Source organism: Chelonia mydas, chromosome 11, assembly GCF_015237465.2.
Source record: "Chelonia mydas isolate rCheMyd1 chromosome 11, rCheMyd1.pri.v2, whole genome shotgun sequence".
NCBI classification, from domain to species: domain Eukaryota; kingdom Metazoa; phylum Chordata; order Testudines; family Cheloniidae; genus Chelonia; species Chelonia mydas.
The window spans coordinates 34,045,447-34,070,015 of NC_051251.2; the positions used below are offsets into that span (position 1 = coordinate 34,045,447).

The window sequence follows — 24,569 nt, forward strand, 5'->3', positions numbered from 1 at the left end:
TTTGTCCATTTTCCATTCGATTTCCAGCATTGTTATATTTATTCCAAAGGTGATTTTGCTTCTTTGCCATACTGTCAGGTGACCTCCACCTGCTGAGTGAAAATGGTCTTTGTAATGACCGGGAGATTAGAGCAGCAGGAGATTAGAGCAGCAGAACTACCTGCCTTCCTCTCTCATTTTGCGAACCCAGACCATTGTTTCCCATTACTTCTTTATGAGATCTTGCAGCTCCAACTTTTGCATTTAAGTCCCCAGTTACAAGGGTAATATCTTTACTTGGTGTTTCAGTGAGTGTTTCTTCAAGTTGTCCATAGTTTCTGTATGATTATCCATATTCATATGCAAACAAAGGTGTTAGTGAACAGGAGTCTCCTGTTTAAAAATGTCAGCCATCTAGTCAGAAAGCAGAAATAATAATAGGTCTTCAGTGACTAATCACACACCAAAAATAGCACATAGTCAAGTGAAAAGCCTGCAAATGACAGTTGCCACTTTGAGTAAACTCTCTATCAAACAGTTACAAAAATGGTTTGAACAAATACATTTTGTAAAAATGTCCAAATTAAAATGTACAATCCCTGTAATGTCTAAAGCTGCCCAAATGCACTTCGGGCCTTACCATCTTACATGAGGTGAGCTCACCTGATCACCGCTTCAGTTCCTTACCACACCCCCTCCTGCCATATGTTTGCAAAAATCAGTCTGTTGATGCACAATTTGCACTTTTCTGCACAAAAGACATGCATATCCTCCATCCCTATATAGTCATGATACGTGAATGATCCTTTAGCACAGACCAGGAGCAGGCCAAAGGAAACCAGGGAAGTTTTATTCCAAACTACTGTCATCACTTCTTTTCACTCAGCAGTACCAAAAAGAACATGAATACTATGTAATATTCATAGAACCATATAGGACTTGTAAGCACTACTCCCCTTTGTGTGTTGTCTGCTTCGTAGTTAATGAGACAAGTTTATGACCATAAGGGAAAGCTGCATGTTATATTATGTTGACTATGGATTTGTATAGTCACTGATGGAATAGCAAGTGGAGAAGAGATCAATTCCATATGCCCAGCTAAGTTTCGTCAGATCATACAAAAACTTAAACCCTGGAGTAGTGTTCGCTATTGTGCGTGGTCCCACTGGGTCCCACATCAGAGGGGATAGCAGAAGCTGAGTACTGGTGAATGTGAGGATGAAAGATTGTCTTTTCTTCCAGATCAGAATGACTCAGGGCAAGATGATTCAATCCAAATTTTATGCTATGATTAAAATACGTCTTTACTTGGTAGGCTCTTAATATTAAACAATAAGAAATCATCAAAGGAAAGTTATAAGAAGTAATTTGGGATCCTTCGGATTACGTTATTTTAAAGGCCAAATCCTAGACTGTATGTTACAGGATCTGGTTCCTGTTCCCATCTCTGTTCTGATTTAGGTAAGTGTCTTAACTCGCAGTATGTCTACACTGCAATTAGACACCTACGGCTGGCCTGTGCCAGCTGACTCAGGCTCACAGGACTCAGGCTAAGGGGATGTTTCATTGCAGTGTAGACATCCAGGCTAGGGCTACACATCAAGCTCTTGGGCCCTCCCACCTCTCAGGGTCCTAGAGCTCCAGCTGCAGTGTAGTCATACCCTCAGCATCTATTTTCCCAGAAATAATTGTACTATTACACAATACAGCTATAGCATCTTCCATCCACAGATAGCCAAGCACAATGTGCAAAGATGACAATGCAGTTCACAGGGCTGTTCAGTTTTAACACATTAATTTTGAAATCCTCAGATGGAAAACACTATGGAAGGGCAAAGCATTATTACGGAAGACATAATTGTTTCTGAGTGCTTCAGTAGATTCATTTTCCAATGGAAGTAGAATATGTACACACAAACTTAGGGGCCATATTTTTAAATGATGGCCTCCACTTTTGCATACAAAATTTGCAAATGCAAACATCTGTAGCTTTTCTACCAAACCAATTCTGATCACTAATTAGGTAATTTAGATGTGTAAGTATCTGATCGTGGGCACAGTTTGGTTCTTAGACATACAAAAGACCTAAATTGTGAGTGCAAAAATGGAAAACTGGTTATGGCCAGGCAGAACATTTGGCTCTATGGCTCTGAAACAAGCTGACAAAAGCTGTGAAATTCAGAATCAAGCCTCAAAGTCTGTCCTTAACCAACTTCAATGCGCTTGAATACTGCAAAGGTCTCTGAACAGTGGGTAATTTTATATCCCATATGTTCCACACTATACTCAGCAGAGTGAGAATTAAGGACAGACTGGCAGACTCTGTTTTTGTTGGCTTAAAGCATTTCATAGTGTTATTTTAATGTGGGATTTTGTTGTACTGAAATTACTTTTCTTTAAATGATGGAAAGTTACAGTGACAGTCTTTGGCCACAATGAAAGGCAGTGCTAAAGTTCACTGTATCTAATGAATGGTGCTGAAGTCGTTCCACAGACATAGCTTCAAATTTTGGAAAACTAAAAGTGATTCCAGATTTTAATTGAAATAAAATATGAGTGTTGTGAAGACTCCTGAAATCATTGTAGATTCATTCATAGGTGAATTTTACAACAATGCTGTTTTTATGACCCATTTATATGATGCGACCTTGACCTGTTATCTACCTTCCTAAGTGGCTGCACTCTTCTGAGATGTTGCACCTAACAAGGTCTCAGACAAAATTAATGAGAAATGAAGATAAAGCATTCCCAGAATGGACTGCTTGGGTTTGGAACAATATATTAGAAGAGAATTTCAAGAATGCATTGCTAGACTCTTCTGTGTTTGCCAAAGCAAACATGCCATAGCAGAAAAGAAGAACACACTGACATCTGTACACACACATAAGAACTCTTAGAAAAGTGTCTTGAACGTGAGAGAAGAATCCACTTTGAACTCCACCAAAGACAATGCTTTGTGCAGCTAATTTACCTTGTTGAGCACCTAGATACTGCATTAATGAAGCCTAGAACCACATATTCAACAACAAGGAGAAAACAAAATATTGAATAGCTGCTTACTAAGTGAGCACCATGCATTCTGTGCATTGAATGAAGCAGGGGACTTCTGGAAAAAATAGTATGTGATCATGGAATTAAAGATTGTGTCATAATGTATAGGCATAAGGGGGCTGAATTAAAGTTGCACAGAGAGCCTTAATTCTGGCATTTCCTGACTTCTGAATGCCTGACTTTGCAACCTTAATAATGCTCTTTTAATGTAGTTTTTGTGTGTGTAATTATTTTTATAGCACCTTAAGTGTATTACTCAGGCAAATGGGACAGCAGGCAAATAATACAGGCTAGATAACCTTTCCATAAAGATTTATTTTCCTTTCTTTAAATTGAATAAAAAAGAGCTAGTTTTGAGTGACTGTAAATGTGTGTCAAATTCAAAGCCGGAAACTTCAAAGTTAAAGCAAACATTCAATCCTTAACTTATTCTTTTGTGCCATTTTTAGCACAATGGCATGAGTTAGGGATGGAGTGAGAGCCTGATCTGTGAATTTTCTGAGCTTTGTCTGGTTTTGTCACAATCTTAATGTTATTTAGATGACAATGTCAGGGTAATTCAAAATGATGCAGGGTGAAGGCCAAAGGATCTCTTAGTCCAATGACAGAATTCCAGTCTCTTATACGAGGAGTTTATCTTCCACTACAAGATCATTTTTCTCTGATAGCTGACAGTACATATGACTGCATATACCATTTCCAGAAGGCCACATTTCATGAGAAAACTGCTTCAGTAGGAGTTACCCTGGGAAACAAGGCTCTTGTAGGAACTGTGCTCTCCTGGGACAGGCTGCAATAGGAGCAGATGGACACCTGCAGTGATGGACTGTCTGATGATTATATACTTGCTGTCAGGGGTTCCTTGCAAAATGTAGGATTTGAGGAACAGGCTTCTTGCTTTCAAGCCGGGCAAATGCAATCAATAGGATTCATAGGGACATTCTTTTGTGGGCTCCTAAAATGAAATCCAAGAAAATAAAAATTCCCTGTCAAGAGTTAAGTGTCTTGTCCTGGACTAGTTGGCAAATAAGTTGACAGAACAACTATTTTCACTGAATCAATGGGTATTAACAGAGCAATATCCCTCTCACTAGATTCTGTTTACCCTAGAAACTAGAAGCATGGGCCAGATTTTGATCTCTTTTACACTGATGAAAATCCAGAGTCAATCCTTTACTTCAAGGACATCATCATTCCATTCAAGTTACTGAATCTAAGATGGTGTATTTAACACGACTATCCTGGATGTGGCTAATGGATTTTACATGCCCTGCTTAAAGGAGTTTGAAAGATTATTAGTACAGTGTGACCTCATTCTTCCTGAAGTAATCTGCTTGGAATGGATAGTCTTCACATCTGATTGCCTCTTGGGGTTCATCGTATTTCAGTGTGCATCTGATAGTCTTCAGCTAAGGACAAAATGAATTCCAGGCTGACATGGAGAACATCGCTTCATGGTAAGAATGATTACATGCTGGAATAGACCCAATGAGGGGAAGGTCTTAGAGACACCATCAATACCAATGTTAACAAAAAATTAAATATGACACCAGAGTGAGTAATGATGCACGAACTCTGACTAGCTCACCAGAAAAGTGTTTTCAAAGCCCTACTTACTCTGTCAGGGCTAAATTCTGACCATGACTTCAATGCCATGACTTCCTTTATGCCACATATGGGGGTTTTATGCTGGCTTTATTGACCCTGAAGATGGCCAGGCCAGCATAGATGGGCAGAGTATAGGGGCTCCACAGCACTTCTGAATTCAGGGTTAACTACCTTTCCCCTTCTCCCCACCCAGTGGGCCATGAGTTTGGGATAACTCCTACTGCCTGTTATGGGAGAGAGAGGGGGAAATGGGGAAGAAAGGAAAAAAATGTTCCCCTGTGGGTGGGCCGGGAGGCAAAAGCATAGGTGAAGGCACTGTACCACCCCATTGCTTCTCACCTGTTTAGGTTGGGGAGAAAATTTCACCCTGGCTGACAGCTCTGCTTATGAGCTGTCAGCCAGTAGCACTCTTGGGCCAAGTAATCTTGGTAACAATCTCTGTGAATGACTGTCAGTCATCTGTGGTAACTGGCTTCTATGGCTGTGGTGGTGCTCTGCATATGCACAGGGGACCCCCATCCCCAACACTATTCCCAAAAGGTGGGGTGGGATAAGAGTCATGGAATCCCGCTGGGTAAGCGTGAGGGTAAAGCTGCCAGGTAGTGGACATGTGGCAACCCCTAAAGAGGGCTCTCTCAGGATTCCAATTGCTCTTGGCAACCACAGAGTCAGGCTGGGCTACAGAACTGCGGCTAGCTCTGCACCACATAGCTCTCTGGGACCAGGGTTTGGCCATTAAAGAATAAGCCATGACAGAGCCATATATAGAAGCTACGATCAGATAAGTGGTGACCCATCTAGAATATGCTGGAAATGCATCTGGGGTGGAGTAAGACAGTCTTGTATCACACACAAGAGTACAGTGCTTGTTCAGCAAATTACAAACTACTTTGACTGAATTAATTGTCCCATTTCTGGAAAGAAAGCAAGTACATACTGCAGATAAATCATAAAGAGCTGTGAGATATTGTCTAAGTCCCTGATGAAACTATGATGCTATTGAAAAATGAGTTACCAGGGCAACAAGGTCCAAATCAGGCTTTCATGAACTGAAGGGAGAGAGAATTACAAATCCATGTTTAGCAGTCCACAAGGGAGAAAATCTCAAACTACTGTAGGCTCACACCAAAGAGGAAAAAGTGCAATTTTAAACAGTATAAATTTACCAGTTGGTCAACAGCTGAATGGGAAGCACTAGCAGGAGGTCCATATGTCTATTAAAAAGAGCTCCCCTTCTGTAAGATCATGAATGTAAGTTCAGTACCACACTAGAGAGGTAACATGAACAACTGACTGTATAAGTCATTAAGATTTTACTGAGATTTAAAACATCAAAGCCTCATAACAGCATGCACGGATTGCTTAGTTTTTAGAGATTATATTTATGAAGCGAAAATATGACTGTTAAAAGTTATCTTTAGACAACATTTTATCTAAACAGTAACACGACTGTGACCAGAAATATGTCTCTCAGCCAAGGACTGTGCCTTTTGTGGTGTACCTCTCTTAAACTGCTGCACAGAGTCTGTCCCAAACTGTTTATCGATTGTGGTCTAAGTTAGAATGTGCCAAATTCTGTTCTAACACCCTCCCACAGGTGCGGAAGGCCTTGAAATCAGTGGAACTGCCATGGTTCTTCACAGAACAACACAGGCCCTGTGACAGGCTACAGAAAAATAATTCCATGTGCTCTGTTTCAGCTATGGCCGCATGCAGAATTTTGGCATAGACTAGGGCAGGGAAGAAGTGTGCCGTTGGGATCAAAACTACACACACTCACTGGTTACCCTCTCTCCTCTGGTCTCCTCTTCTCCGGAGGTAGAGTTTCTCTCTCTGGTGTGACTCAGGCAGCCAGATAATATATTATAATTACCAGAATTGAGGGGTAGGCTACCATTCATTTCTGTTCTCCCACAATGGCATGCTATTTTCATTGACAAAACTGTGGCAAATGACATCCTGTCAAAAGTAATGTGAAAGAATGCCAGCAATCAGAAGACTGTTCAGTGAGACTCATAATTTAGCAGGAAAGAACTACCCATAAGAGCAACAAAACACAGTTTTTTGCTACCCTCCTGGCATCTTAGCAGGCTATTCTGAACAGGAGGCAGAGGCTGACGATTCACTTCCATATTGTCTAGGTGGCAGGGTAGGTTTTCTCATAAGAAATGTGAAGGTTATTGAGGTAAGGCACCTCTGTCAACACATTCTTTATGATGAGCAGAGTGAATATTTCATGGGGGCATTTTCCTGCCAGATGTGTTGACACTTGTGGCTTCATGTCTCAAAGATGCTTCTTTGATGAAATGGTAATGCCATTCTGCTAATCAGGAACACACTGGTCTAAAGTCCTCCTTCTTCCAGCACTCCACCTATCCTTCATTTATCATCAGCAAGTCTTCGGCTCTCAAACTAGTGCTGTCCTGCATTTAGGATTGGCCTTTAACAGTGGAACATAAAAGGCAGAGCGGGGCTAATGCCAGAAACATTGATTTGTCAAATAAATAATTGGACAGACACACACACACACACACGAATTGGACTCACCAAGCTCCAAAGAAAGGCATACAAGTCTTAATTTAGCTTCCTTCATGAGTACCTAACCAATGCCCTTAGTATTTATGAGCTCTTAATGCTGGTATCATGAGTTAATATTTGGCCAAATGCTCCCCTCCATTCTGATTACTCCCAATGGCCTTTTATGTTAATGTAAGCATAGAAAAGGCCACCTGAAGACCTGCCAAGAGACCCATTTCCACACTGCCAATTAAGGCACAAATTCACTAGGGTGAGTATATATACTGTACACTGCAAACAAAATGCTATAACTTCAGGGATATCACAGGAACTGAGAAACACTAGCCTGCATCAAGCACAAAATCACTGCTTGTTGGGAGACTAAAATTAATATGACTAATAAAAATTCAACAGACTAGAATCTCCAAAGATTTTTAATAGGATATTCCAGGACACAATATTGTCTAAGTATCTACACATATAAAGCAATGGGGTCTGTCGTGGTGGCTGAGGAGTCATGGTAAGGTGAAACTGATCCAGTGTTCGTGTATAATTATTTTGAGAGCCACTGCATAGAACTCCCTGCCTGCTGAGCTACAAAACCTTGAGTAGCTCACAAGTAATTGCTGCAATGGAACCTTAATGTATCTATGATACCCAGTGAAAAGAATACCCCTCTTAAATATCAGTGAATAATGTCCCAGTGCTGTCTATTTAATATAAGACATGAAGTTAATTACCTTTCTCTACTTCACTTTCAAAGGACAATTTCCTTCTTCGAAGTTTGCCGTTATCTCCATCCGAATCATTAGTGGTTTGTGATCTTATTATGAGATCAGCCTTGATTAATGAAACATGTAATGCAATGACAGATTAGTCCCATTTGAAAACAGCATATTATCAATAGGCGATTGACTGTTAATCATGTTCCAGTTTTAAGGAAGACAAGATTACACTACTAAGTCTGGATTGAATGAAAACACAATTGACATAGCTCAATATTAATAATTAAAATGATCACGTGGATGGAATAATTCCAGCAGTGATACCATCTGATGGTGAAATAATAATGTCCAGACAAATTAGTTCATTATAATGCATGAGTGTGTTGTCATCAGCTCCTGAGCTTCTTGGAATTGTGTTTTTTAAAGTAACAAAGCATGGTGAAGTTAAATAAGAAAAAAAAATGAAAATAAGCTCTTACAAAGGATGTATATTATTGCAGGCAGTACTGTGGTAACTGATTATAATTAGCTGTGATGTTTAATTACATGGTAATGATTACAAAGGTTAAGTTTTACAACAATAAATATAAGGTTGATAAACACCATGCATTTTACCCTTTTTTATCTGTCCAGTCCCTCCCTTCCTCCCTCTCTGATTCAGCTTGTTGAAATATTTTTTCTGTAGTTGAAAATTGTGGTTTCTCTTTTTATCCATCTTATCTTGTCTACATGAAGTTTTAACTTGTGCTTTTTGTTGCAGAAATGGATTCAAGAAACATTTAACACATTTGAATTGTTTTTAGTGCCAAAAAACTGAGCAATAACATACTGATAATGTATTTAAAAACAAATAATCTTGCATGAAGGCAGTGCTGTGTGTGAATATGCACAAGGCATGGGCTTTGAACCCACTTCTCTTCCCCTTACTGCTGAGACAGGACATGCCAATTGAGTAAGTTGCTTGGTCATGTCACTGGACTGGGAAAAAGGGACGGTGAAACATTTACTGCTCTTGCTGCTGCTCTAAATTTAGTCCTGAAGGGTGAGGTTTAGATTTATATGGACTTCACAATGGTGCCCATGGATAAAATAATGGAGGAGAAAAAAGCTAGGAGAAAAGAAGGTAGGAATAGCTCAGGGATAGCCAGAAACAGGCATCTATCAGCTAAATAAAAAACTGGGACGGCATGGGGTTTCCAAAAGCACACTGGTCACAGATGCGCTGATTGCATCATTTGCATATTATTTTGAGAGTTAGGTTAGTGCAGTGTTGTTCTCACAACAAATTTTTTGGTGGCCTCAGAGTGCAGCCGCCAACTCTCACTGGTGGCCGCACTGACACTTTTTCCTAAAATACTTAATTAACTTTAGGAAAAACAACTAAAAATGCACAGAGACACAGCCAAATCATTGTATTTGTAGGTTTTTTTTGGCAGACTCAATAATAAAAATAATGCTGCCTCCCCCTTCAGCCCTCCACCCCCTATCGAGGGCTTAATGGGTCCTGGGGCTTGCTGTGAAAAGTGATATTTGTAAATTTGTTAATATCACAGCACACTTACCTGGGAGGCTAGGAAAGGTGATATTAACAAACATACAGGTATCACTTTTCACAGATAGCTAGTAAGTCTGCTCTGAAAAGTGATACTTGCATGCTTGTTAATATCACTTTTCTCAGCAAGCCCCAGAACCCATTAAGCCCTGGATGGGGGGAGCAGGGGACAGAGATGATGGTGGGATGGATGTGGGGCCAGGGGAGGCAGTGGGGACCTGGGGCAAAGGGGGATGGATGCAAGGCCAGGAAGGCACCAGGGTCCAGCGTTGAAGGATACAGGGCTGTGGGAGGCAGCAGGGCCCAGGGGCGATGGGGGTGGGTGATGAGCCCCACTGTTGCGTGGCCAGAGTCAGGGCCTGGTGTCTGCTGCCATGCAGCCAGGGCCGGGGTCAGTGCCCTCACCCAGAGCCTGGAGCTGGGGACAGGAACTGTGTGGCTGGAGGCAGGGATCAGAACCTGCTGCCGTACAGCCAGAGCTGTGGGTCAGCACTCAAGGCCAGTGCCTGTTGCTGTAGGGCCAGAGCCCAGAGCTGGGTGCTGGAGCCCAGGGGTGGGTGGCTGGAGCCAGAAGTCAGCACCTGCTGCTACGTGGGAATAGAGCTCTGGACGGGCGCCTGCTGCTGTGCAGGGCAGCCTGATGCCATGCAGCTGGGCCAAGGGATCAGTGCCAGGGGCCGCATGGCCAGAGCTGTGGGCTGGCACCTGCTGCTGGGAAGTTAAGGCAGGGGATCAGCACCAGAGGCTGGGGCCGTGTGGTTGGAGCTCGGGACCAGCGCCCAGCACTGCATGGCCAGAACTGGGAGCCAGAAGCTAACAGCCGGAGCAGGGGGTCAGCACCTGCCAGCACCAGCACGGCCAGAGCCATGCGTTGGCACCTAAAGCCCCGTGCTTGGAGCCGGCTGGCAGCTGGGGACAGTGCCTGCTGCCCCACAGCTGGAACCAGGAGCCGGAGACTGAAGCCCTGCAGTTGGAGGCCAGGGCTGCGTGGCCAGAGCCGGGGTGGGGGGGTGTCAGTACTCGCTGCCCTGCTGTCGGAGCCCAGGGCTGCACAGCCAGGTTCCTGAAGTCCTGCCGCTGGAACCTGCTGCCCAACCCTCATCCCCACAACATGGGTCAAGAACTCACCTTGCTCCTTCAACACTGTGTCCCACCTCTCTCCTGGAGCAACAAGGAGGAGTGGGAAGGGCTGATGCTTTGCCTCCCCCCATCACCACCCAGGAGGCTGTCATGGCTGCATGAAAAGCCCCTGGTGGCTGCATTCGGTCACGGTGGCCGCATTTGAGAAACGCTGTGTTAGTCAATGAGTTACTAGCTAAGACCCTGTTCCTGCGAATTCATAGGCATGGGTGTCTTCCCACTGTGTGGAGCGCCAAAGGTGTCTCTAGTTGCTTCTTCACTTGGGGGAGTACGGGTGGGGCAGTAAGAAGCAGGAGCCACCCCTAAGGAACTAATGGGTGGGGAGGATGGGTGTGAGGGGATTGTCTCTGGGTTCTACATCATGGATTTTTGACACACATGACGGACAGAGTTTCATTTTAACTAACAATGAGCCTCCAATGAGAAAAATAATTATAAAACATTATGATGAAAGTACAGGAAATAGTTGCTCAAAAGCCCCTACCATGAAGAATTAATTTTATCCTCAAGGAGCTCTCAAATATGCAGAGTTTCAGGCCTAGCTTCAATGTATCAGTAAAATATATTATATCTAACATTTAAATAATAGCAATGACCTTTCCAAAGCAGAGTTAACATATGGAACAGAAAGGATAATTTTGTAAAGAAAAAAAATACAATTTTTATGAAAGAAGGCTCAGCATTAAAAAATAACATGATTTGTTCTATAAAGTGACTTTTAATATATTCTATTTTTAAAAAAAAACTAAAACATATGTAGAACCTCCCTGATTTGTACTTTGCTGATCAGCAACCCTTGTGCCCGGCATTTGCATACAAAATTCCAGTGGTCTCTGTCTTCTCATGTCTCAGCATGGATTCAAGAGCAGAATGCTACAGGGCGGTCTCTCCATACTAAAGCTGTATTATCTCTACTTTAAAATATACTGGAACACCTGAAATACTGTGATGTATATCAGGAATAATTAAACTTAAATTTAAACTACATTTTTCAAATACACAACTATAAAGGGGCAGATCCATCGCGCAGTATAGCCCACACTTTCTGGACATGGCTAGATGCACTTCTACAGCATTATGTGATAGGCAAAGCTACCTAGGTAGTAGCTTCTCCCTTGTTCCTCCTCTGTTGTGATAATTAGGCCTACAAATTTACCCTAAGTGTGAACTTAACTGTGAAAAGTGAGTGAAAGTTTAAAAAATGTCACAATAACCGATACCAATAAATGTTGAAGGTAGAGGGAGACAAAGACTGATTTAAATCCAAACAGAAAGGCCTACTGGAATAACTCAAGTACTGTGTTTTAAATCACGCCTGGGAAACAAGAGACGTGAAGGACTAAAAATCAATTAACCAAAATTGATGTTTTATCCACTAATTAGGTCTAATTTCCAATACAATGAGAGGATGGGCTATTCTGCCCATCACTCCCTTTTGGAACTTAGTTGAGCACTGGCTACCGCAGCACTGGCTAACTGAAAGACAAAAAGACGGGAAGGACCAAGCTTCACCACCATAGCTATCACCCCCACTGTCTCCTAAAATCCCAGACCTTCTTCATCCTAATCCTGAAAGATGTCCTGACCAGACTGGGCCAAAGACAGCGAGCGAGGTGCCATTGCCACCTCTACCACCTCTGGGTAAAACTTGATCACCACCTAGGATGTAAGATGCTGATACTTCCCCTCCACCTCACCCATGTGTACTTTCCTTCTCCACTTTATTCCTTTGCTCTCTGGAACGTTGCTCCTCCATGCACCCCTAGGGGGCTCTGGGGCGGGGGGAGCAAGGAGCGACTTCCTTGCATCCAGGTCACTTTTCCCACCTGGGCTGCGTAAGGGGAGGGCAGCTCCTGCTGCTTCCCTCACAGCCCAGCTCAAGTGGGGAAAGTGACCTGGATGCACGGAGTTCTTGGTGTTGCTCCTCACTTCCCCTGCCCACACAGCTCTCTAGGGGTGCATGGAGAAACACTGGGGTGTGTGTGAGCAGTATCTGTGTGTCACCATTCCCCCATATTCCTCCGCCAGGAGGAAGCAGGGAGTTCCCTCCCCCCATGCAGTGCTCCTCAGTGAACAGTTTCTGACACTACACCAGCAGCGCACAACCCTACACTGCTGCACAGCACCCACTTGACCACTGGGCACCGTGGGCAGCCACCCAGGTGGCCCACTCCTGAGGTCAGCCCTGAGTCCATCTCAACTAACTTCTTTTCTTTTCCCCAAAAAGGTCAGTCTTTACCATCTTTAATACCATCTACAAGATTTTTGTGACTGTTTTGTGTTTTTGCAATTTTAGTTGTTTTGTTTTAAAAATATTTTTCCTTATTGTTTTTACAATGTTTTGGGGTTATTGTTTTTTTGTGTTTTTGCAATTTTTTTTCTGTTTTGTTTGTGATGTCTGTTTTTGTTGTTCCACGGGTTAAATCCTCATGGTGGGCTTAGCTGCCCTCACAAATATTGGTGGTGAAAAAGGTGGGCAAGTTCTGTCATAGAGTACAAATGGCTGCTAAGTTTTACTGCTTCTGGGTGTTCCAAATAGCTCATAAATGCAGAAGTGATTCCTAAAGAACATCATTTTGTTGCTTCTTTGTAAAAGAAGGCAATACGCTTTGGTAAAAATGCCATCAGAGCTAAACAAATTTCTCTAGGTGACAAAGTTTAATCATTGGTGCATACATTTTCACAGTTTGTGTAAATATGCAGCTTTGAATGTGTAAGCGCCAAAAAGAAGCGGAAAGTTTTCTCCCCAATCTTTACCCATTCTGGGCATACAGCCAAAGAACTGATAACAGCTGGTTTGTTTTTAAACATCTTACAGTCATATAACAGCAGCTGTTTGAGATTTGTTTTACTACAAAAGAAGTAAGTGGTAAGTTCTTAGCTTTTGTTAACATCTGGAAGGTTTATCTGTAATTTTGGTAAGATCTAATCAAATAAGATTTGTAAATGCCAGCTGTGGGATAAATAATAACGAAGTACCCTCCCCCACCCTCCTCTATGTGCTTAAATTAAAATACGTTTTTTGTGACATTATGAACAAATGTCTGATCATAGGCAGAACTGGTTACCAAAAAAAGGGATTATGTTGTGATAATTAGGACTACAAATTTACCCTAATTGGGAGCTCAACAGTAAAAAGTGAGTGAATGTTTATAAATGGTCATAATAACCACTTACAATAAATGCTGATGGGAAAAGGAACGAAAGGGAGACAAAGACTGACTTAGTCCAAACAGAAAGAACTACTGACATAATTCAAGGACTGTGTTTCAAATCATGCCTGGCAAACAAGAGAAGCATGGGACTGGAAATCAATGAACCAAAATTGGTGTGTTAGAAATTAGGCCTAATTGGTGGATAAAATAATGAGTGGATGCACTATTCTGCCCATCAGTCCCTGTTGGGGTTCTTAAAAAAAGAGACCATAGGGGAAAAGCGGGGTGCCAGAACACCGACTGACAAAGGTGAGAGAAGGGGAAGGAGCGAGCTTCACCATCATAGCTGCTATCCCGTGGTCTCCTGGATCTTCATCCTAATCCTGAAAGGTGTCCTGACCAGACCAGGCCAGGCCAAAAAAGAGGGAGCCAGAACATATGGCCACCTCTACCTGGCTCCAGCTAAATCCCAACCACTACTTGGGATGTAAGACTTTATCACAGCCTGCTCCTCCAACTCTGTGTATCCTTTTCCTTCCCCACCTTATTTCTTCTCTTTTCTCTCCCTCTCCGTTTGCCTTCTGTCTAACAGGAGCCTAGTTTAGACGACAAAGACTGTATATTTTGGAACACTGCTGAGAGCCTGTGACCAGAAAGAGGCAGTTAAAAGCAATGCCCTAAATAACCTGGGGCTGGTATGAGTTTGCCAGGTCTCGAAGTGACTGATAAGACTGCGCGTTGTGCCTACATTTTTCCAGCAGTGAGGCTGCAAGTGAGATTCAACATCAGAGTTAGAAGCTGCATTTTCTATCTTTGCTGTTCTTTCCTCTCCCCTTTTGTGTGTTTGTGTCTTGTTTTGTCTTCTAGAAAATGGGGTTGAACTTCAGCAACAACAAAAACTCCAGCCCATCTCAACTAACTTCCTCCCATTTCCCGCAAAAGGACAGTGATTACTATCTTTGATACCATCTAAAAGACTGTCAGACAAGGGGTTTTCTCCTAAAAAAAGGAAAGGGAACAAGGGATGATGTTCAAATGAAAGCTTTACTTAATACTTTACATTTCAAATAATGCAAATTTCCCCCATCCTTTTCTGTATCTTTAATAAAAGGGTAACAAGATTTTTAATTATGTATTTGCCATGGTACTATGCAGGCTGAGGTCTCTGTATACCAAACCCCAAGCCTTGTTTAACACTGTTTAATGTTGGACAGTGACAACGTCTTATTAACACCTTTTACTCTTTGGGCCCATTTATTCCATCCAAACGAATGCAACACCTCTCGCTCCTGTTAGCCAGAAGCATCCTCCCCTTCAGCCAATGGCCAACCCTCTATTTTTTTTCCAAATCCAGACTGACATAAGCTTCCTGGGAGAAGTGATCCCTACCGAGGCTGCACTTCCTTCTCCTTTCTTGAAGGGGGCACTGTGGGCAGGGAGGCATCTTAAGGAAGCCATTGGTGGGAGGAGAGACAAACGGAGGTTCTGCAGGTTCAGGTAGGGAAGACAAGTGCGGGGTGTCCTACCAAGAGTGCTTCATATGTTTTATTAGTTAATTTTGAATATAGGAAATGTAGTCCAAGAGGACAGAAGATTTGCAAGACAATTACATTTGTTGTAGTATTAGTCTTAAATGGAACCAGGGTAGCCTGATTCTTGTTTATTTTCTTTTTCTGATAAATATATTGACAGTGTCGAATTTCCCTTGTTAAGTTTATATTCATGTTTATTTCAAAACAGTTTTTTAATGGGCATATCAAAATATTCAAAATCCCTCTGGTTGAAATCTTAACACTATTTGAATATAGAACCAAATCCTGGTAGTTTAATATCACGAGTCATCTCATTCACTTCTGCTAGGTCTATCCGACTTTGCTGGGACCACACAGGTAAGTTTTCTTGAACAGAATTTGGCCTCAAGCCTTTTGCTTTCAATTCTGTTAGCCTTTGTTTTTCATATATTTTCCAGTTCTGATCATATGGAACTGATTCCACTCTCACACCATTATAAGTCCATTAACTTTGGTGTAAAAGAAGAGCCAGAACTTATATTTTCCAGGGATGTCTTTCTTTTCTGTGACTTAACAAGTACACTTGAAAGAAAATCATAGAAAAAAAATAACACCTACTGTATGTACCTTTGAAGTTTCGTGTCTCAGATTAAAAGTCAGTTCTAGATTGGTGAGAAAGAGATCAGAAAATTCAGGATACATATCCAAAACCTCTAGTAGGTCTTCTCGCTGGATCTTATGCAAGTCACAATAGGTTAAAGCTCTCACATCAGCATTTGATTTCCCTGGTTTTGCATAAAGATGTACCATCTCTCCAAAAATATCATTTTTACCTGCAAAAAAAAATCAGACGGATTATTTTAATTATGAGAACTACATTAAAATGAATGCACCCATAACTCTTCAAGAAACTTATACTATGGGATATGAAGTTATGAAACCTGATTATCCTGATTTACACCAGTGTATGTCAGAGGAGTAATTCCATCAAAATCAGTGGAGTTACACTGGTATAAAACTGGACTAAGTGAGAGGAAAATCTGGAAATTTTAAAACTCTGTTTTGAATCAGTTCTGCATTATTCCTGACATAACAGAATACATGCAGAATTTCTACCAGCCCCTTCTTGTAACAAAAATATAATCTAGAGTAGTAAATAATATTGTTCATGATGATGTAATTTTATACTACAGTAGTGCCCAGAGCGCCCAATCTGGATTGAGACTACATTGTGCCAGCAAATATATATGATGACATAGTCCTTTCCCCAAAGATCTGCAATGGAAGAAGCTGACTCAATTTTCAATGTTAGAATTAACTTTGAACAGTAATTCAAAACCTCCAGAGACAGCAGCCCCTTAAACAGAGCTGTTTTCATGCTGATACTTTTACAACTCTGCTTTCCTTCAACCTTGACACATTTACAGTATTTATTTTTCACTAAAATAGTCGTCAGTAATGTACGTGCTTGTTTTTCCAAAATCTGTATCTGATCTTTTATAGCATATGTAGTGTGAGGACATAGACACAAAGAACCATGACTTAAGCAGTAACTAGAGAACTCTTTGACAAACTCCCTTGTATAAGGTACAATGTATACAATGTATAATAATATCTGTATTAAATTTTGTTAACATATCTTGCAAGTACAGTTTGATATCTGTGACAATTATATTGCAGTAATCATCTGATAACACTTGTTCACATTAGCCTTAAAATATCATAGTTACAAAATGTTGTATCATATTTAATCTATCATGACATACAGTATGATATCATGAATGTCATATATCACATCAACTTCTGTTGGAGAGAGAGGCAAACTTTTGAGCTTACACAGAGCTCTTCTCCTCCTCCTTCTTCCTCTGTGTAAGCTCAAAAGCTTGTCTCTCTCACCAACATTCTCTCTGGGTCTAATATCTTGGGACCAACAGGCTACAGCAACCCTTCATCTATCACATTATCATATATATCTAAAGTCCTGCGCTGATACAAAATTTGTATCCATATCTGATTCACGATCCAAAAACACGTTCTGTGGCTATCTACATCCACATATATAAAGCGGATATCCACAGATCTGCAGGGCTCTCTCTATATATCACCACATTGCCATCCTTCTAATTTCTCCATCTACTGTTTCTCCATCTAAAAACTCCCTTGTTTATTGAGCTCCCTGCTGCATCCTGATCTCTGGTAACTGTGGAGGACCAGGAACTCTGTAATCACTCCACACTTTATTCAGGCAAAATCTCCATTGCATGCAGTGAGGTATGTGGGATCAGGCCCTCAGATTGAAATGGCTCCAGAATTCATTTCCATTATCCATCTTTCAAAAATTTACAAAGATTTTGGCCAACATGTTCAGGAGCGAACTTCGATTTTGGGTGCCCATCTTGAGACACTTTGTACCTTGTTATCAGAAGTGCTGAGTGCCCATAGCTCCATACTTCAAAACAAAGATGTGGATACGCAGTTCCTCTGAAAATAGGGCCCAGAGTGTTTGAAGTTGGGTACCCAAATTCAGTGAATCAGTGGCCATTTAGGAAATGTTGACCTTTGTTTCTGCCCTATAATCCCTTCTTTTGCAAGGCACAGAGGGGACAAAAATGATCACAAACACCTGTCAGCTCCGGCCTGCAAACCTGGAAAGAGGTAGCAATACCTGTGAACCATCATACTAACCTTGCCCCCCCTCAACCAACAAGGCTAAAAAGGCCCCCCCCCCCGCATATACTGCATGGTTGGAATTCTGCAAATTTGGGGGGAATGGCAGTCCAGAGATGGAGGAACTGGGAGCAGCCCAACCACGTAGCATTATACTCTCCAGGACAATTGGCTTTTCCGTTATAATGCTGAGCTGCGTTATCTCCCTCTCAGAAAGGGCTTTAGTGTGCTGCTGCAATCAGATCAGTAGCGATAACATGGCTTGGCTCCCGAATGACATGCTGCCAAGAGGAGGGGACTTGGGGAGGAACAAGGAGGGACGGACTGTCTGTTCAGATCCCCCTCACATCTATGGGTTTCTTTGAGGATTTGGGGACATAGGCACATTGCAGAGGGCTTTGGCCATGCTACTTGTATGTGGCTGCAAACCTGTCCCAGTGGAGGGAAGGATGCATCAACAAGAGTTTTCCATGTTAATTTTCCCTCCTGTGTGCTTTTCTGCAGGAAGCAGATGTTTTTGGCAAAATGTTGTTTATCTTTGTTCTTTTTCAAAGAGGTTTTATTGCAGGCTAATTTCATGTAGGCTAATTTAAACCAGCCCATCATTCTGACCAATATCATTTTATTGTTGATTTGTACTCTCCTATGTGTTTATATTCTTGCTGTCACAAACTGTTGCAGAACAATGCAGCAGCAATCAAGCATAGCACAAGAGCCAATAAAATAAAAATAATTCCCTCATTTTTTTCTTGACTGAGGACTACAATTATTTTCACATATTTTAGGATGGTCTCCATGGGATAGATTGTTCAATCTACTCAAAGGTGTTCTGGAAGCTCCACGTGGTTCTCCCTCCAGTTTCCTGGCATTATTCCTTCCAGAGGGATAGGGTTTGCAATAAGAGTAGGAGTCTGTTATGCCACAAAACCTCTGTGGCTCTCAAGTAATACAGGGAGGTCATTTGTCTCTGCAGTAGCCTCTCTCTCCCCTCTGTGTTTTCTATACTGTTCCCAGTGAAGTAGATGACAAAACTTCTATTGACTCAGTTCAACACAACTCCATTGTAATTAAAGATAGGTGACATTTTTGCATGCAACTATTTTTGGTGAAAAATGCAGATTTGGCAACACCAAAACATTTCATGAATTCCTGTCAAAATTGCTTCAGTTGACCCCTCCCCTCCAATTCCAAAAAATCAAAACATTTAATTTCAACATTTTCTAAATAAAAAACGTCACTTTTAAAGTTCAAAATGACTTTTTGTTTCAACATTTCCTTTAATTCTGTTAAAAAACCCAGTCAAAAATGTTTAACATGATCAAAATTGAAATGAAACATTTTGTTGGACTCAAAATGATTTTTTTTTACTTTTCAATTTTTCAAAATTTTGTTTTTGTTTTGATGTGAAAATTTTTCCTCCCAATTTTTTGGAACTGCCAGTGCATGGAAAAATCCATTGTTCACCCAGCTCCAATTGTAACCTCACCTCTAAGGATTCTGTCACCAGCCAGGGCCATAGGACTGACTCACAGGAGGGGGAAGTGTGTACCTTAATGCTGTTTCACATAATGTTAACTTAGGCAGGTATTTATGTTGAAGTTGATCGGGGAAAATTCGAAACGCACAGGCAGCTGGGCTCTTTGGTGCCCAGGGATTCTCTACTCCCTGCATGGACTCTCCAGATCCTACCCCTTCCCCTGTACAGCAAAGTTACTTGTGATACGGACAGGCCCCCTTCCTGACCATGGGGTGAGGATATTATGTAGGTGCTTCTGCTAAATTAGTCATAAAGAAGCTTGATTTTAAATTAAAGTGACTGAGTCATTCACAGGGTGCATGCACCAAATATGGCAATGGATTTTTTCAGTCTGCTGTTCTATAGTATGTGCTAGCAGAAAGATGACATTCCATCTCCTTAGTTTGCAAATACATACCAAGAATGGCTACAACTATGTCATTCTTGAGGATTTCTATGGAGCCTCTTGACAGGAAGTAAAGAGCTGTGAGAACGTCACCACAGTGGACTAGGGTGTCACCAGGAGGAGCATGGGTTGTCTTAAACTTCATAGCTAAAGCTCGGAGACAACCTTTACTGGCCCCCTGGAAAGCTTTGCAGTTCTGAAGCAAGTTTTGGTTGAGGTGTAGACAAATGTCAGCTTGTAAGCATTCTGGAAACCCCTTTAGGACCTGAAGAGAAAAATGAAAGCATATCACATCAATACTATGCAAATAATTTTAAATAACTTGTAATGTTTTCTTTGTTCCCAGTATGAATGCATTGACATAAAAATAGTGGTGGGTAGCAAGGCTGTTCAGAATATTTTCAATTCATCTAGGTTAATGAACATTTAGTTTGATCAAAATATGGGATCAAATGGCTGTTCTCTATATTAATTTAATTTGAATGCTAGTAGGGTCTCTTGAAAATGTAGCGCTCACACACATTTTTTATTTCTTGCATTACAGGAAATATGATCAGTACATGTGTGACTATATTGCAACAGGATAACGATAAGATATAACTAAGTTTGGAAGGATTAGATTTTTGTAGGTAACGGTCAGTAAATGTCGATTTCACCATACACACTCTGACAAAAATATTTCCATCGATAATAATCAAAATTTACAAGTAGGTGAAGTAAGAAAAATGCTGCTTGAGAACTTAGAGTTTGGTTTAAGCGCGCTTACTTTGTATAACTTGACTGTGATGTTGGCTATTTGTGTTTTAATGATTACAAGGCTTTAACTTTTTGACTCTCGGGGTCTACAACAATTATTGTCTGACCCCCATCATTTCCCAAAACTGAAAACTTAAATAGATAAAAATAGAAAAAAAATGATTAAAAGCTATAATTTTGCACAACTGTGAAAATTTAAATTGATAAGTGTTGTTAAATATATTTAATTTAGAAATGTATAGCCCAGATCCTCAGTAGGCAAATCTGTGTACTCCATTCAAGCCAGATTTACACAAGCTGAGGATCTGGCCCATAAGCTGCAGGTACTTGCTCATCTGTTATTCAGGTTCACTGGAGTTTACCTAGAACTGCGGGATTCCCCAAAGAGACACTGTTAATTTTGTTCATGGAATGAAGACAAGGATTCTGCTTACAACTTGGTCATTTTGGGCGAGAGATTTGCTAAATTGTTCAGCATTAACCTTTGTTTTCTCTGAAGGGAATGGAAATTTTACTATTCATTTCAATGGAAACAATGCCCACCCATTGAGTAAACTCATTGTATTCAGAAACTGGACTTACACATAAGTTACTAGGCATTGTCCACTTCTTAGGCCACATCCTGCTTGTTTTTCACTTATGCAGAGAGTCCCATTGAAGTTAATGGGCCAAATTTTCTTTTATTACACAGTTTTCTTTGATTTCAAGGGGAGTTGCATATGCATATCTGAATTCGACACAATGGGACTAATCATATGAGTAATATGAACAGGATTTGCCTTCCTGCTATTAACACAGTCTATTGATCTATGACTTTTTCTTTTACAGTGTGTACGCACACACATAAGTAATATCAATGGGTATTTCTGTAGAGAATGCAATTTAAAATAATTCCTGTCATAACAGTATTCAGTCCTCACTGTATATTTTCTTATTTCAGCACAATAAAGGTCTGTGCAGTCATTCCTATTGCATAAATAGGTTCTTAACTGCTATCTCTCGCCTTGTTAACAGAGAAGAGAGATGTGTGCATTTCTGACATGAGGCTATTTGTCCACCGAAGCCAAGCTATGATTTACAAAGGAAACATTAGTACCTTTAATTGCTTTTGAAATATTTCTATGATTGCTAACAGAAATCAATACAGCTTCTACTGTGAAATAACAGAAAACACAATGTTATAACACACATTTATACAAATAGTTTAACGATTTATGGCCTTTGGACACTATCACACCAGTCTATACATCTTCAAAGAAGCCAGAATTCAACAAGAAGCAAAGGAAAACAAAAAAATAAAAAAGGAAAAGCTTCTATTTTACCACTCTGTTACCAATGTCTAACCACATATAACCAGATATTGCTTAAAGTACAATTGGTTCTATTTATTTTAATATGGTTATCTCCAAACGTATTAACAAGTTGCTATCATTTACAAAATTTATCATGTTCTGAATAATACAGCAAAACTGATATCTAAACATCTTAGATCAACAGTCTGGGGGATGAAAAGTTGGAAATATTTGCTTTTAAATTACTTTGATCTGTTCATGTGACAGAAGAAAAGAATTTAATATTTAGAAGTGTTTAATTTTTAATCTCTCTCTCTCTCTCTTTTTGTTATGCTCCCATTTTAATGCAATTTAGAAGAGCCCAAATGTTAAATGACATGAAATACCAACCTATTTTCACTTCAGGTGTGCTAAAAGTGAAATGTTTTTGTGTTGTTAGACACACAGAAGCACAGTCTTAACATGAATCAGATTCACTTCAGTTTTTATTTGTATTATTTAACAAAGAATTTTACTTTACTATTAAACAAAAGCTATGCAGAGAATGTTTGTTGGGTTAGTTAATATTTCTGCACATTTCTGGTTTATTTAGAGAAACAAGTATAAAGGTCATTAATTTGTTCTGACTATGAAGATGTTATAAACCATTGCCTAATATTTGTTAGTTGCTGTATGCATATTTCAATAGCATCCAAAATGTACTAGGCACTGTACAAACATGTATGAGGAGATAGGCCCTGCCTCAGAGAGATTATACCCTAAAATACCATAAATACCGTACATCAGGTATTAAAAGCATTTATGATTTGAAGCTATGATTTTCAACAGTCCCTAGGGAAAATGGGCACCCAAAGTCCATTTAATTGTGATGGGAGTTGGGTGCTTTTTGGCAGTTTTGAAAAATCACAGCCTAAATTCTTGACTTCAGAAGAGTTAAAATTCATTAGAACATTGGTATATACATTACTACTAAGAGCAGAATTGCCTCACCACTTTTTTTATACTTGATCATATTTTAAATATTAGCAAATTGTGTTTTAGATTATTTGAACAGTCTGCCATAAAATTTACGTATTCTTTTCTAATCCATGCTGGTCTTTATGAAAATATTTGGTTCAGCAATTTTACCAAGATGTTAAAAAAAAAAAAAGAAGAGCGATTCTGATCTCACACCACTGTAAATCCAGAATAACTGTATTCAGATTAATGGAGTTACAACTCCTATTAGATTGGTGAATTGGGAAACCAGGCCTTAATATTTATAGAGTACCCAGAATTGCCAACCCAAAGTGTTCAATAATCAGGAGTTAGGTCTTCAAAAATTATGTGTTTTTTTTTTAAATAGGGGGTTCTTTTATCATCTAGTTTCTAGGCCATTAAGTATACTCTGGTAACATTTACAAGTTTCTCTGTGACCAGGAGTAGTAAAAACTTACTCTTTAAAAAATAAAACATGAGATTCACTTTGTAGCTATCTGACTTGAGAAGCTGGAGCTTTAAGAAAACCACTAACAATTGAGAGACCTGTGATGAAATCATGAAAGTTGACAACACTGAGTGCAACATATATAGGAACTGCTTTCAAAACAGCATCATTCTAAGTGATAGATTTTGTGATAGTAGCGTTGGGGGGTCTATCAAGAGAAGATTTTTAAATGTGTGTGTTTTAGTTTCTCCATTCTTCCCCTTCATGTTTCTACCTCCACACTCTGACACCTCAGTAATCTCTTCCCACTGGGCTCTGTTCAGCAAAAACACAGATTTTCATGTTTTTTGCAACTGAACCTCTATGGTACTTGAGTGTAATTCAGGAGACTCCGCTCTCCCCACAATGCTATCATACTTCTTTACTACTGGTTTTAGCTCTGTTCTTTGGCAGCCATGGGGCACAAACTCATTCCTCATCTTTGCAACCCAGTGTATGGCATATAATGTTTGACTGATCTTATTTGGCATCCTCAGTGAGAAAAGTTAAACACAGGGGAGGATTCTCTACGCCAAGCTGTGAGTCATGATCAGGAGCAACCTAGAAAGGAAAGTATTTCTATTATTCAAATTGGCTAGAAGATTAGTCCTTTGGAGGTGGTGAGGAATTCTTGCCACATAACTTACTGTGGGTATGTCTACACTGCAGTTAGAAACCCATGGCTGGCCCATGCCAGCTGACTCAGGCTCATGGAGCTTGGGCTAAGAGGCTGTTTAATTGCGGGGTAAACATTCAAGCTATGTCCCAAAGGTTGGGCTCCAGCCCAAGCTCAAACACCTATACTGCAATTAAACAGCCCATTGGCCCACATCAGCTGGCACGAGCCAGCCGCAGGTGTCTAATGGCAGGGTAGACATACCCTGAGATGACTGGTATTGAAAGCTTTTCCAAGACTGTTCTATTGGATGCCAACCTCACCTGTATCTTGATTCACAAGGATTTATGACAGTAGAATGAGCAATATCTATGAGTATCAGAGGAGTAGCCGTGTTAGTCTGGATCTGTAAAAGCGGCAAAGACTTCTGTGGCATCTTATAGACCAACAGACATATTGGAGCATAAGCTTTCGTGGGTGAATATCCACTTTGCCAGATGCATGTAGTGGAAATTTCCAGAGGCAGGTATAAATATGCAAGCAAGACAACAGCACCTCCTTTATCAGTGAATAAATACACTTTATTCATAGTGTATGAAGAAACTTGCACAAG

At 40.5% G+C, this 24,569-nt stretch overlaps 1 protein-coding gene across 5 annotated transcripts in view; it reads right to left on the reverse strand.

Annotated features, from left to right (window-relative positions):
* Positions 1-24,569, reverse strand: part of KCNH7 (potassium voltage-gated channel subfamily H member 7) — a 339,118-nt gene that overhangs the window by 15,489 nt on the left and 299,060 nt on the right. For all 5 annotated transcript variants that reach the window (XM_043525539.1, XM_043525537.1, XM_043525538.1 and 2 more), the window contains 3 exons: positions 19,840-20,092; positions 15,866-16,071; positions 7,896-7,995 (listed from right to left, as the gene is read on the reverse strand). In XM_043525539.1, the coding sequence (XP_043381474.1) occupies positions 7,896-7,995; positions 15,866-16,071; positions 19,840-20,092 (559 nt within the window). The remainder of the gene's footprint in view (positions 1-7,895; positions 7,996-15,865; positions 16,072-19,839; positions 20,093-24,569) is intronic.